This window comes from Pezoporus wallicus, unplaced genomic scaffold (assembly GCF_028554395.1).
Source record: "Pezoporus wallicus isolate ANWC-B61680 ecotype Strahan unplaced genomic scaffold, APGP_CSIRO_Pwel_v1 contig_4131, whole genome shotgun sequence".
Taxonomy (NCBI): domain Eukaryota; kingdom Metazoa; phylum Chordata; class Aves; order Psittaciformes; family Psittacidae; genus Pezoporus; species Pezoporus wallicus.
Genome location: NW_026641950.1, coordinates 5687356 through 5703193, shown reverse-complemented (window position 1 = coordinate 5703193; position 15838 = coordinate 5687356). Strand labels below are relative to the sequence as shown.

At 38.9% G+C, this 15838-nt stretch overlaps 1 protein-coding gene across 3 annotated transcripts in view; it reads left to right on the top strand.

The window, feature by feature from the left end:
- The window catches only part of UBE2W (ubiquitin conjugating enzyme E2 W), a 66329-nt gene that overhangs the window by 30389 nt on the left and 20102 nt on the right, over nt 1–15838 (top strand). For 2 of the 3 annotated variants that reach the window (XR_008974510.1, XM_057426188.1), the window contains exon 6: nt 460–3328. The exons of the other annotated variant lie outside the window; for it this stretch is intronic. Coding sequence is in view for 1 of the 2 variants with exons in the window: in XM_057426188.1 (XP_057282171.1) it covers nt 460–473 (14 nt within the window). In the remaining variant the exon portion in view is untranslated. Of the gene's footprint in view, nt 1–459; nt 3329–15838 lie in introns of those variants that run through there. 3 annotated transcript variants of the gene reach the window in all.

Sequence of the window (15838 nt, the reverse complement as noted above, 5' to 3'; positions counted from 1 at the left end):
GTATATATATGTGTGTATACATATATATATTGAATGCATCAGAAGGAGCGCACTCTGCCAGCTCTTATCACTACATATTCTTTGTAAAAGGATTTCTCAATGTGATAATTAGAGTGGACCTACTGTACTTCAGGGGTGCAAAATGTTAGGTGTACTTGGTTTTTCGTTTTCCTGATGAGTGGCGTTCCAAATATAGACTATGAAAATAACTGTCCTTTTAATGGAATACTTGCCAATTCTAATGAGTCGCGGAGTGTATGTATATTTTTGGAAGTTTCATGGTTAATACTGTCTTTTTACCTGAGTTGTTACTGAACAGAAACACAGAATTATTCATTCAGTGTATTTCCACTGCATGTTACTGTCAATGCTGGGATTATTTCTGCCTACAGCACCTTGCTAATTTGGATTTAGAATGTTTATATGTTTTCCATAAATGCTCTTCTTTTATTTTTAAAGATGACACATGTTGATGCCACCATTTTGTGATCCTCGTAGCAGAAGATAGTCCTACTGAGAAAATGAGCACTTTGATCATTCAGTCTTTGAACTTTAACCTTTGACTGGAAGTGACCTATAGGCAATGAAGACTACTTCCTTTGACTGCATTTTTACTAGTGTGCATTCTGGGCGCATGTTGATCGCTGGTTCAGTCCATGCAACTGACATGCTTTTATTAGTCATACAGTATTAATGCAGGTGTCCAGAAATGTCAGAATAATTCCATTATTTTTATTTTAAGCTTTTGGAAGAATTCCAGGTCTTCATATATTGTGCAATAACACTGAGCTCCTTGGCGGTTTTGGTGCATCCATTGCCGGCAATGGACATTGTACCAGGGAAAGGTTTTGCTCCTGCCACAAAAAAGATTGATGCATGACAGAGTTTATGGAAGTTTCAGATATATTTGGATTATAAGCAAGGGATAGACCATTACCTTAAAAGCTACCCCATTCTTTGATATTTGGATTCTATGCACTGTGATTACAAAACTAGCAGCATGAGTTACCATGCTTAGCTGAAGGACTGTAATAAGATCATTGCATATTTATTAAGTTGTTATCTGCTGTCAAATTGTTTTGACATGGAAGGCTTTTCAAGTGACATTGGCAGAGAGGTACAATGTTATCCCTATGGTGAAATAAAACTACTTTTTGTATATAGTTATTCATATCTCTGAAGCAAAGGTATGAGTAATTTAGGGTATGAGTGATTTAATCAAGAATTTATTTTGGAGATAGGAGAGGATGGCAGTGATATAACTGAACTTGCTGCAGTCCATAATTGGGCTTGTAATTTGTACTTTAGAGCTTTTTCCAAATAGATTGCACACTGTTATTTCCTGCTAGCCATCAGCATGAGCCCTACTGCCTACACCAATATTTCATTTATTTATGTGTTTGAAAGCAATCCATATAACATTTTTTGTTTGCATTCACTGTTTCTTTTGTGTTGTATGTCATGTTTGAATGTTACAAAACAATATTTTGATTGAAAAGCTTTGTCAGAAGATATTTTCATGTAAATTATTTCTTTATCTTGTAAGCATCATCTTGTCTTTTAATCCTGTACTATAAAAAGAAAAAAAAAAATACATTTTTGACAGAGGCTTAATGTTTTGACAAAAAAGTGTGGACCTTCTTATTTAAGTTTAGACTAAAGTATATTTTCTTATCTTGCTTATCACATGCATCCATACCAGTTTTTTTTTCCAGGCTTTTACTTCACCAGGAAAGGGGAAAAAGCCTAAAATCAGACATTTTTCTATGGAGCAACATTTATTGAAATGATAGTTGTTCTCACCACTCTGTAATATTTTGATACTGCCATTAGTTGTCTTTTTAGGAAGCACTTTTATAAACTTAATACCTTTACACATATGCAAAATTTCTATAACTTTTTTTTACTGTTGCCTTATTATTGCACTCAAAAAAACGTAAAATCAAGCAATTAATGCATGAATGTGTACAAATAAAAGCCAAAAGACACCCCTATGAAACCTAAACCCAACCCAGACTGAATAACTACAATAGCAAACAGAAAATTGGCTGAAAATACTGATTCTTTCTTTTTTCCTACTGCTCTGTGATAACTGACAAGTTTTATAGCCTTGTACATACTTCTCTGTTACCTAATATTTAAAACATATTAAAGTATAGATGCTTAACTCAGGGTGGATAGAATTCAGATGGATTTGCTTCCTTCAGAGAAGTGTTTTGTACAGCAACTGAATTATGGATATTGGCAGTGAAGTGAGGCTACAGTATACTTCAGGAACTGCTATTTTTTTTACTGTACTGAAAATATCTCTTGGCCTTTAAAACTCAATGGTGAAATCTAGCTTTCAATATAAATTTGATGTGTGTATATATTTTCACGAGCCTGTAAGACATAGAATTCAGTTTCTTTTATGAGCCAAAAATAATAATTTTAAGCAAATGAAATAGTACTGCTCCTGCCTCTTTGTTTAGCAAAATTTTATTGTTGTGAGTTGATCAAACTGGTTATTCTTGGAAATGGTTTTGTATGAAAGAGCAGCAATCTGATAGTTAATCTGTTATATTCATGTTAGCTGCTCTGTATTGATTGAAGTGATTGATGCATCTTTGAGAAATTCATGTATGAATGGTTCACATAATGGATCCTATCAAAGAGTCCAAAGGAAAGAGACCTTATTGTGACACCAGGTAATGTCTGTGAAGACATGGTTCAAGTACATCTTGGATTCATGTATCTTTTCATATGGTGGCTTGCCATACTACAATACATGGTTTCTAGAGAAGCCTTATACTGTATGTATTTTGTTGAAGATGGGTGTTATAGTGCAAAGCATTATTTTATTGACCTATGCTATCACATGGACTACAGTGAAGTTAAGTAATCAAATTTGTGCTGCTCTTTAATCTCCCCTATAATGTACTTAAAAAAATACAAGGTAGCTTAGAAGAGAATGTACCTCAGGTCTTTTAGTTTACAGTTCAAATGTCTCCATTGGTTCTCTTGTAGATCTGTGGGTAAGTTCACCTATATACAGAGGGCCAAGACAAAGCCTGTGTACCACTCAAGCCCTCTAAATAGTGCAGCTATACTTACAATGCTATGATGTCCTAAAATAGGGCTTGAATTAGATTAAGGTGGTGCCATCCTTTCTGTAGGGTGACCCTGTGTATGTAACTTTCTTTCACTTGGAATTTCTCACATGAAATGGTTACAGAATTAGCTTGAAACAATCTTGCTTTTATTTTATGTCAATGTTCATGTTGTTAAACACTTTGTTTTGTGTTTAGTGTCTTTATACTATAACACAATAAATTCTTGTTTTAAAATAGTTTGCTACCCTTGAATGGAAATACGTGTGGGCCATTTCATGGTGGAGGGCAGAAGCACTGTTCCTTACATTCAGTTACTCTTGTGACAAAGCTGTCAGTAGTTCAGAAATGCTACACTGGCAGTCAAGGGAAGAATTATGATAATAGTAGGCATTTTCTCTTTTCTCCCAAGGGTATGTTGTAACAGCTGAAGGAAATAGTCTCTTAAAACAAACAAAAACCATAGTAGTGCTTCTGTTTCTCATGTATGATCAGCTGGCTCTTTATCATGGTTCTTTGCTATTTGACGAACACTTCAAATACTGAATGGGGAGTTTCAGAAGCAGGATTCTTGTTTGCTTGCAGTGGTGGGAATAAAGTTTCTATTACATCATTAGCATATGTCAGGACTCTTAAATGAAAATTCTGCTGCCTCATATCAATAATTGCTTTCAGTCTTGTGCAGTGTTTTATTCCAGAGATGATGGCTTCTGATTTGTAAAAAGGCACTTTTTTAAAAAGCCCTATTTTTGTTGAAAACAAAGTTGGTTTTTTTTAAATTCATTTATGATATGAATACTGTTCTGGATGCTCAACTATTATTAGTTTATTTGAAATGCTGATGAAATCTAGTTCACATCTCAGGTTTTAAAGGTACGGTCTGAGGAGACCATAAAATTCCCATGTCAGTAATTAAGTTTTAGAGAAGAGATTAAACACACGCCTGTCAGGAAAGGTTTAAGTACAACTGACAGTAAGACTTTCCTGTCTTGTTCTTGGTGAGGGTTTTTTTATATATGTAAATATTTATTGAAATGAATGATGTTTAAAAACGGGGTGGATGGGGAAACCACTGTGGTGCTCATATTTCTTAGAAGATGGCCTGTTGATATTAAAAGCTTTGCAGTGGTGCAGCTATATAATTCTAGCTTTGTGGAGAGAAGCAGTATAGTTTTTGCCTCCTCTGGTAAAGCATTATGTTGTGTTTGCACACTCACAAATACCGATCATTCTAAAAGCTAATAGGTTTGAACGAGCTTGTTTTCCAGTTACTTATAATCCAAATTACTCAATCCATTTTGGAGTTGCTCTCCTCATCAGTGGTACGTGAAGAGTTGAATGTTGAACTGGCTAAGGGGAAATAAACTGCCTTAGTGAGACTCAGTCTGCAACTGCAGCTACAGAGCAGGGTGGGAAGGGGGACTTGGAATTTGGTTTGTGTGCTAGGTAATTGTTGGCCTATAGTTTCCAGAACTTCTGTGAACTTTCCAAACTTTCCAAATTTAAATCAAGTTTTAAAATACCTTAATAAAATTGGAAGAGTGAACCCTCCTTTCCTATATTAAAATATACTTCAGAAACACGAATTTGAAAATACTTATTTCAGTTTACTGAAAATAGCAACACAGGATATTCTGTTCACTTGCCCTGTTTTTTCCCGGCCAGATTTTAAGTACTTTTATAAGTAGTATTCGAAAGATTTTAAACAGTTGATTCAATTTAAGTTCATTCTCTCTGGGGCTACTTAAAATTGAGGTTGTTTTGGGTTTTTGGTTTTGTTTTGTTTTGTTTTTAATTACAAAGCAAGAGCATTTTCAGTAACTTTGCAGTTCCAAAGTAGCTGCTGTCATATAGTGGCTTCCTTAGAAACTTCTGTGGGTTTCATTCACCAAATTATTTTGTATTTGAAAAACTAAATGCAAAATCAGTTGATCGTGCATGATTGATATCAGTGTAGAGATTAGATTTATAAGCCTCTGTGCACAGTCTTTTTAGTATGATACTCCATAGTAGCTCTTAAGGTGTGCGTGATAGTAGGTTAGATTGTATTTAACTGCTTCAGTTTATATACATGTTCTCTGCAAGTAACTTTGTCTTTTGAAGTGTCATTTTTCTTCAGACTTCTGCTGGTGAAAGAGCTGCTTCTGAGAGACTCTGCTTTTCTGGAATAGGAATCTAGCGAAGAGCTGGAGACCATAATGGTACCCTCTAAGGAAGATGTTAGAATCTGGAATCCTGTAACACCGACCACATTTGCTTCCCTCATGCTGGTCTGGCTTTTGATATTTAAAATTTCCATGATAAGACCATAAAACTTCTGTCTTGTCTTCAGCAGCTGGGGACCTATTCTTTTGGAGCTCTTTGGAGTGCTTTTTGCCAAGTAGGTCAGGATTAAATCTGTTCAGATGAACATTCTGTGGCCTTTCTCTTCCCAGGACTATGATATTATATGCATGGTGCTAATGCAGTTCTCCGTGGCATTTTATCTTGACATATAAAATCAAGCAGGGTTCCTGCTATTCAGTGTCTTTTCTTAGTGTGCTGCCACTGAAAAGGAAGAATTTGTACTCCTCCTCCTTCCTTTCCAGTCTTATGATTCACATTCTTACCTTTCCTTCTAACTTGGTTGTCCCTGCCTGCACTGAGATGATTCACTATGTTAGACCAGTAGGGAACTGACTTGAGATGAAGAAGCGAAAATCTCAATTAGCATATTGAATCAGTTTGCTGCATAATTGTTTCAGAGCTAGTGCAAGAAATGGGAAGGATTTTTTTGTGCAGCTGGGGTTTAGGAGGTGATAACTGGAAAACTCTTTTGTATCTTGAGAATTTTCTGCATAATATAAAGCACTAGAAGTCTTGTTTTACGCAGAAGCTGAGTTACATGCTGTAAGAAGCCTGACCTGGGGGTCTGGACTGCTTATGCCCATCTGTTGGCAGGGGATTCTTCTGTCTGTTGTTACAAAGCCTTTGATCTTTTGCCTTGAGTGTCTGTGCCTAGGATTTTTGGGGGATGTGTTTTTTTTTTTTTTTTTAATTTTTTTTTTTTAATTTTTTTTTTTTAATTTTTTTTTTTTAAATAGCGAGCAGGCAGCATTACTTTGTGTGGATGTTGTCAGTTAAATTTTTTTCAGAGCAACAGTGTCAAACCTTCATTGAATGCAGTTACAGATTCAGATTCAGAAAATAGCCAGTTATTTTCCTAAAGGAAGGCAATCAGATGTTCTTGAGATTAGATGGAAAGCTAAATGTGGTATAGTCATCTAATACAGAGGACTTGAGACAGAAGTCTTGGATACAGAGCTCATTTGTCTATTGTATGCTTAAAGAACAGGACTCTTGCTCTGTGATGGAAGGTTTTCAAGACAAAGCCACATGGTTCCTTGTCTCACTCATTATTCTGAAGGTCTTGTTGAAAAGATGGAGGAAACTGTTTTAATCTCTATTTGTTATTTGTATTGGTCAGTAAAGAGCGTGTGATGTCATTCTGACCAGTGATGAAGGGTAACTAGCTCTTGACTGTTTTTCTTATTCTCTAAAGTGTTCATAAATCTATAGAAACCATTGATAGCTATCTTTGCATGCACAAAAAAAACCCAAGCCCACATCTTTTATTGGGTCTTAACAATTTGTTGAAGATTGGTATTCTGAAGATAGCAGTATAGGAAGTATACAATACTAAGTAAACAAGTTGCAAAGACTGATAAAGCATCCAGTCTCCAGATGATTTAGGGTATATTGAGCCTGCAGTCTTGATTCGCATCAGGATTTGAGTTTACAGGAGCAAAAAGAAGTTTGGGACATCACCTTGCACTAATGTGTTCTATATCACACTGAGTTTTGGACTATAACTTTTTAAACCTTTTTTACATATCTGTGCATTATATGCCCCAGGGAGTAACTTCGATCTTATACATCATGCTGGAGTAACAGGAGACTTTGGCTTCCTTAAACAAGTAGGAGTCCAGACAATCCTGTGTTGGGAATGATCTTCCAAATGCTCCTGCAGATTGTGTTGACTAACACAGTAAGGATGCTGTATGGAGATAAAAAACGCTCACAAAGTGGGGTGGGAGGGAGAAATGAAAGGGGGAACAACCAGTTCTTTAACGTTAATTCTGATAGATTTCTGAAGATGTAGCTGGTTGGGTGGAGTGCCTTTGGGGTGTTTTGTGTGTGTGGTAGTTCTTTTTTTAGGAGGGCATCAGTAATTGCACCAAGCTGTAATTCTTCTTACAAAGCTCTTTAAAAGTGGAAGAGGGCAAATGCAATAAAACTATGGTCGTGATCTAACAGAACAATCAAGGTCTTGTGTAAAAACCATTATCAGAGTTTGTTGGGATAAGCTGCACTAAGAAAAACTGCTGGCCTGATCAGATTTTACAACTTGGAGAATAGATAGCCTGTCTCCATGAACTGAGGTAATAGGTTTCTTTTTGCTTTGCAATAATTTTTCAGGAACCCTGGTAAACTCTGAGCAAAGTAGACCGTGCTGTGCCTGATCAGGTTCTGCAGTCTTGCAGGTGAAAAATAGCCCTGGTATGGTACCTTGTTACGTTTTCGTAGTTCTGAAAGTTACTTCTGTTAGCTTCCTTCCTTGTTTTAGTCTGTAGGAATAGACTAAATCGTATCTCACGTCTTCCTGGTATCTGAGTTACTATGAGGAAATGCTGAATAGAAAAGCTTGTGATTCTTTTCCATAAAAACTTCTCAGAACTTCTCTTAAAGTTATCTAAATGTCATCTGCTTCTATACTTTCCCATCAGCTACTTTGTAATGTTGGGGGTTTTTTGAAGCTCATTTCTGTGCAACACTTTTTGAAAGTGAATGTTATAAAGGCTTACCATTTGGATAATGATAGGGATTGTCATTTCGTTTGGAAGACAAGTTTCGTTATGTCTGGAGGATCCCTGCACCTCATGTTTAATGTCTCGGGATTCTCTTTGGAGTAAACCAAAGATCTAATTGGAAAATTTGTGGCAATCTCTGCATAAGCCAATTCCATACTGTTTTGTAGCTAGATGGCTGCCTTGGGATGCATGGAAAGCCATTAATGCACCTGGCTTTATTTTGAGTAGAGGGTCGTGTCACTGTCAGGAGTTTGTCACAAGGTAAAGCATTTAATTCATTCTTTTTTATATTTACCAAGTAGTATTGCAGGATTTGGTCTCCAAAAAGAAGTTCTGCTGCATGAATTTAGTGCAGCTGGTTTTGTCAGATTACTTACCTGACAATATTTATGCTTCATTGCTGACAGTCATTTATAATTTTACTAGCAGCCCCCCAAAAAGCTTTACTAAGGGTTGGGGACTCACTTAATTTTGACAGGAGTTTGAAATGATCAGAAGCCAAACAGCTTTAACCAGCTTCATCTAACGTAAATATGATCTGTGTCTCTTTCAAGAGTACAGTGTTATACTATTAATCCACTCTTGTCCTGTGAAAAAGTTATAGTGCTAGTTGCTGTAACATGTATAATATACAGCAAACTTCTTGCAGAGTAAACTCGCTTAAAAATGGCTACTTTGTAGGTGAAGTGGAATAGTTAAATCGCTTTTGTTGTAGGTGTAAAACGTGTAAATTCTGTGGTTTCAACTGATGTAATACCGAGTGTTTGCTCAGTAGCGCTTCACCTTTTGAAGCTGCATGTTGCTGCTGTCCCTAGAAATAACACACATTTAGTTGCTCTGAGAGCCATGACTTAAATATTTGGGCAAACAGACTGAAGCTGATATATACTAGCAAGAGGTAGTGTTAATGGCAAATTGGAGGCATTGGTAACCCTCTGGAACCGACCATCATTGGAGCAACAATGCTGCTGGTTGCCCTTGCTTTTAGCAGTTTCATTCATGAGATTCTATACTTCCGAGCACGTGTACGCAATGCTTTAGTGTAGTTCCTATTGGCAGGTAAGCCCTGTCTGTGTTTTACTGATTCATGTTTACAATACTAGTAACTTCTGAAGTTTTTTTTTTTTTGTTTTTTTTGAAACCTGTTTTCCCTATGGAGACTGTGTCTGTTCTGTATACATAATGCTGTGCACAGAGAATTTCTTTCGTTTCTGCTTGCTGTTTGACTTCATAGATGTCCAAGATTTCTCTTGGAACAAGAACTTAATAATTTAAAAACTTACTAATTTAATATAGGTTTAATTTCCTGTATAATTTTATACTCTTGCCCAATTGCCTTGTCATTATTTTACCTTCTGCAAAATAGCAGAAATACGAGTCATTTTCAACTTGTGGCAGAGATTTTCCATTGCAATAAAAGGAGTCCTGTGATAAAAGGAGCATTTTAAGGAGGATTAGACTTAGTTTACCTTAACTACCTTAGTGTGGTAGCTAAGGAATATAAGCTTGTTACTGAAGTAGACAACATGTTTTGGAACAGTATAACTTACATAGCTGGGTGGAAAAGCAAACAAACTATGCAGAATGGAAAGTACCTTTCTGCCGATTCAGTTTTCTGCAAATCAGTTGTTTCCTTTTACATCTGCTTAACTGTTTCTGGTGAATTTGATGCCGGTAGAAGAACATGTTTGGCAGTGAGTGAAATATTTAATTTTTATGTCCCAACACTGACCTTAACTTACTCTAAGATTTAAAAGGCCTGATCCCTGCTTTCTTTGTGACTTAGTCCATTACAGTCTGCCACTGGTAGTTGTTGGTAGGTATGATTAGGTACAATCTCTCACTAGCACAACTGTGCTAATAGGTGTACCTACTCTCGTCACTGACGTACAGACAGACTCATGCAGTTACTGGGTGTTTTTTTTTGAGGTGTAGTGCTGTAATCTGTGCCTGCAGTGAGAAGCGCTAACGAGAATCAAAAGCACTTCAGGATGGGCGTAATGCTCATACAGTGCTGTCAATGAAAACAGCATCATGTCTGCGCTTGTTTGAAAGCCTTGTTATGTAGTCAGAATGCTATCAGTAAAGCAAATCCTTAACAAACAAACATTCAGAAGCCAAAAAACAACCTAGGGTTGCAAACAGGAATTTAATCTTATAGAGTCTATTGCTGCTTTGACCTGTAATTACACTTTGGCTTTCCTATACTTTTCTCCCAAGCAAAGCCCGGTGATGCAGAAGTGGGACATTCCTAAATGTCTGACTGTGCACTTTGCAATGGAAAACTGAGACTCTGTGGTCTTCAGGTTGATAGTTCTGGCGTTAATTCTCACTAATTCATCAAACTGCAGTTATATTTGTCCTCATTACCTGTAGGTCACGAGATTTGAAGCCCTGATTGACCTGAATTAGCTTGGTTTTCTTCAAAAAATCCATTGGCTGTGTTTTATAGGAGTAATCCAAACCTAGTTTTCTAAATCTGGAAAAAAATAGGAAATAAGAAAAGTTTCCTGCATTCTACACAGATGATGAACTTGTGTGTACTAGCTAACTGCATAACACACAAGTTCATACGGTTACTAGGCGTATTAACTATATAGGCACAAATGTGCATAATTGCATTTTCTGTAGTTGTAAGCAGCCAGGATAACTGTACAGAAAGTTCTTAGTTCCTTGTGTTGAAAATTAAATAGAAAATTATGGAAATGGCTGACACAAAACCATTCATGTTGTTGTAACCCCAAACAAATTAAATGTACAAATTAAAACTAGAGACTTAAGGTTAGCTTTTGTGCAGTTTTGGATAAGTGAACTGCGATAATGAATAATGTGAAGTTTTCTGAATATGTAATACAGCTCCTAACATTTACTATAAAATAATTTACCAGTATAATTTTTAAATTTCACTAGCATTATTCAACAAATAAGTTAATTACATTTAGGCAAGGCTTTACTATTTCCAGCACTGATGTGTGAAAGCAGTGAGAGCACATAATTAGAGAGAAATACAATTCTGTCTGCAAAGCGATCTGAATTTGGGTCAGTGGGCCAACAAATGAAAAAATGGCTTTGATACCTTGATGGTAAGAAACTTAGATGTAAGCTGGTAGTTGCAAAATCAGCACATTGTTTGGCTGGACTCACTTTGGTGTGTTCTAAAAAAATTATAATTGCTAAAGGAGATGTGGGCCTAGAAATTGCACAATGTCCTTACACCAACAGTAATTTGAAGTGATGGGAAAAGTTGAATATATGCTGACAAATGCAAGTTCTAGTTCACTTCATTTAGATTCTTAAAGTGATTGTGTGATTCATCTGATTTAGGGAACATGAATTTTAGACATGAATCATGAAAGATAATGTGTTATGTGAGTTGTTAATGCTCATGAGTCTTCACTGGAGCATAAAGAATAAATGGTTTCCTTTACCTGAGAAAACTGTATAGTATTGACTCGTAAGTTTATTATATCTTGGTTTGTTCATGTGTCTCATTCAGTGTGCTACATAAGGTGCTAATTTTTTTTTTTCACTAGTATGACATGCATCGTAGACAAAAATCTTCCTTCATAGTCACAGTTCTGCACCTGTAACTGGGGAGAGCAGAAGTCCAGTAAAACTTAGGTTTGTCAATAATTCTGGCTGTTAATCAAATGTAATCCCAAACTCCTGGCTATTGTTTTTTTAATAGCTTTTAGTTATTGGAAAAATAATATTAAAAAAGGTAAGTGACCTGTTCTTCTGGTATTAAGCTATTAGAGGCTTTCACTCAGTTGAATAATACACGTAATGCATTGTCTGCTTCCTATTGGTATATTATGAGCACTCTGTAACAGCTTAGTTACTCTCTCAACTTTAGTATCAAAATATATACTAAGTCCTTTAATACACATTTTAAAAGTACAGCTAAAAAGAAACTTTAGAAAACCCTGGGACAGATTGCTGGAAGAGGTTGTAAAATCTCAGTCTTTGTGGAGGTTTTCAAAAGTAAACTGAGCAACTTATGAACTCTGAAGTCAGATCCAGCTTTACAGCTGGTCCTTCTTTGGGGGGGGGGGGTGTGAGGGAGGATGGTGGAGCAGGTGACCTTCAGAGGTCCTTTTAACCAATTTTTCTGTTCCTAATATGTTGATTTAAACTCAGTCTGCTGTTTCTGTGGTTCTGTCAATCTCCTTGTTAAATACATTACACTGCATTTTCTGGGGGGATTTTTGTTTGCTTTGTTGTACAAGTGTGTATGGAGAGATGGAAACTCATTTGTTGGTGACTTCTTTTTAATTACAATTCTAATAATAAAATTTATCAGTAAAAATTAAAATATTTTGATTTTTGCAAGTCAGCTTGAAAGTGCCAGTTTATTTTTCCTGAATCTAAGGTTAAAAATGAAAAGGCCAAGTGTCTTCAAGAGTCCTGCTCTCGTGTACACAAATGGAATTCCTCTGTGTCCTTTCCCCCAGTTAGGCATTTGCACAGGCGTTTAAGCATTAGTGTGGCTTTTTTTTCCTTCCTCTTGTTTTCAAACTGCATACTGAATTAATCACTCCTATTAACAACTTACCTACTGAAACTAGATTGTTGGGCAAGTCATGACACTCCCATTATGTACTAATGGAGTGGATGAGTATATACAAACTATGCATCTCATTTACAAAAATCGAGAGGCTTTAAGTTCTGTTAAGCTGCTTTTACTGGAGGTACTGAGTAGGCTTCATCCCATATCTCAATAGCAGGGAAAAAAAACCCATGAAGGTACAGTAAATCTGAAGAGTTGCTAGTAATGCAACTTAATTGTTCATGTATGTACATCTCCAGTCACACAGGAAACTTACTAAAAACCAAAACGCTAATATTTGATCCTTTGTTTTATACCTGGACAAAATTAGATCCAGAAGTTATCAGTGTATTTAAAATACATATATATATATATGTGTTAAGTTTTCAATTAAATTTGCTCTTTGTTATTCAAAACATTTGAATAACAAGTATTCAGTTTTCTTTCAGCCGTATGTTGTTTGCAGCACAGAATGTGTATTAAGATATGAGACTCTTCTGAGTTAATACATGTGTTTCAAGATATGTTTTTAAACTAAGTTTTTATCTCTGTAATAATAGCAATACTGTAAAAAAGGTAGCTATTGAAATTAATAGCACAGACTGGAGACTTTAGAGGTTTGTTGGAATTCTGTCTATCGCAGGAAGTTCAGAAAACTTCCCCTGTAACCTGATGCTGACATTCAACTAATGCATTTTTCTGCTGGATACACGGATACTAGGTGTATGCAGTATGTACAGGTTGTTCTTGAAATGACTAACAATAAGTAAAAAGCAACAAAATCTTTTATAGACAGCGTTATGATTCAGCATCTGAACGAACCCTTACTTATGCAAAAGCTTGTAGTAGCCTTATGACAGGTACTTGCGTGATTATCTATTGCTAACTTGTATCAGAAGACTACAGAAGAAATTATACTATGTACTTCTGTGCTCGGCTCTTAAATGAAATGAGGGATGAGGAATCTCAGAAATGGAAAAACAGTGGAGGAATGAGAAAGGGGAGTATGACAAGCTACTACAGCTGAACACACGGTATGTATAAAAATGTCTCAGCAAATGCTGAGCTCTAAGACTATGATTAAATAAGTTTTAAATCTCAAATTAGTAATCTGTTGTATTGAATAAAACCTTGCTATCATTTAGACACTTGTAATACAGTTCGGCCACCAAGTGTCATTGCACTTATTCGGCATATAAATTATTGTCTGCAATATATAAGCTTACTACCAAAATTCACCTGGGCTATGTGTTATTCGGGAGTGTGCCCATACCATCTGCTTGGAAACCCTGTCAGGCTGCATCTTTTTGTTTATTGGTCAGTTTTCATGCTGATCCACCACTTGGTTCAAGTCAAGATTCAAATAAAAAAGAGAGAAACCGGAGAAAATGAGAGCGCTGGATTCATTCTGATCCTGACTTATGTATCTGGATTTTTTAAATTACATTTGCTATGTCCAGTGTTCTAACTCCATACCTATCATTAAAATCCAGTTGCCTAGGATAAAGATACAGACATCTCCCAAATCTAGTTTTGTTTATAAGCCTGAGGAGTTTTGTTACTGCAGTCTTGCAAATCGGGCAGGAAATCCGTTGCTTCAAGTTCTGATGCTTCTACCAGGCTTTGTCATGGATTTAAAAATTCCTGGTTTGTTTTACTTGACAAATAATTACCTGAGCCAGTCAAGAAAGCAGATTCTTAAAAAGCAAATCAGGTAGATTATGGACTAAATTCAGAAGCCTTTTTTCTTAAATAAACAATAAACTTTTGATTATTTTGAGATAAAGAATTTTAATGTTACCTTTTTAATGCTAAAGGTTAATGTCTTGGAATTCCCTTCCCTTATTCTCTCTTCTATTGATTTCTAATGTCAAGGAGGACTTCAAGGAACGGTTTAGCCTTTAACCTCAATTTTGCACAGCCATAAATCTGATTGCCAACTGCTTTTTTATTTTATTATTTTTGCTTTCTTTTATTTTTTCTCTCTAGCTGTACCTTCTGTAGAGGCCATACAAAAACCCGAAAGATGGGCAACGAGGTAACTGCTGGTGGAACCACAGGACTGCTGTTGGTTGGAAGGGCACGGACAGGGGGCAATCCAAAAACGTGCACCAAGTGAGACGGGGCTTGATCCCGTTGGGCGGTGGCAGGGTGTGGACTTGCTGGGCCAGCCGGCGCCCCAGTGTCACTGCTGCTGGGGACTGGAGCAGGTACGGGAGGGCAGCAGGGCCCGTTTCCTGCGGGCTCCCCCGGGCAGGGCAGTGCCCAGCAGCCGCACCGGCTGCCCTTCCCTTCAGCAACACCATTTGCCCTAATTCCGCCCAGGAGGAAAGCTCCTGCCATGCTGCGTTCTGTTTATCCGCCTCTCACTCGGTTCCTGCAAGCCATTATTTTCTGCTTCCTCGCACTAAGCCTCGCTATTCCGCTCCTTGCAGCTTAATCTCTGTGGGAGAGCAGGAATCCCCTGCCTCCAGCGCAGGCAGCGCTTTCGGGAGCAGCCAGCAGGGGTCAGGAAACGTCACCCACACGGAGGTACGACCACGGCAAGGCAATTCGCAAAGCGCGATGACCCCCCTGTCGCTCCTTCCGTAGCACCCGACTCTAGAGAGAGGGAGTGCGCCGGGGCGGTTCGCCGTTGGCAAAGCGAAGGGGGATCCCGGGGAGCGGCTGGCGCTGGTGAGAGCAGTGCCCCGCGCCGCCGCTGGGGGCGCTGCGCGCCGCGTCTCCGGGCCGGGGAAGGGACGCGGACGGGGCCATTCGAGCCGCGAGGGGCGGCGGGAGGCGCTGCTGCGGCGAGGCGTGGCGGTGGCGGCGGGAGGGCGAAGGGGGGGCGGAGTGGTTGGGGCCGGCGGCGGCCGCCGCGGCGGCGGGGTCAGTTCTCTTTAGTGTTTGCCGATGTTGGAGGCGTCTCCAAAGTGTCCCCGGGAAGCAGGTAACCGGGCCGGCGGGGCGGGCCCACCACCCGCTGCCGGGGGGGGGGGGGGGGGAGACCGCTGGATGTGGGGAGCCGCGCCGCAGGGGAAGGGGCTGCCTCAGCCGTCATATCCGAGGCCCCCTCCCGTCACCCTCTCCTCCAGCCGGCGCAGCGGCCCCGGGGCTAGGGCTCAGCCGGTCCCTCGGCGGCCCTCACCTCCCCGGGGCCCGGCAGGAGGTTCTGCGCCACGGCGCTGCCGTTCGGCTCTGCTCCGGCTGGGGACGGCGGTGGAGGAGGCGCCAACCCCGCCATCCGCCCTGCGCCCCCAGTTCCCTGCCGAGGGGCGGAGGAGCCGGGTGGGAGCACAGGTGGGGCGCCAGAGCCACCAGGGGCTGCGGAGGAGACCCCTCTGCAGTTCCCCACACCCGAAACCCGT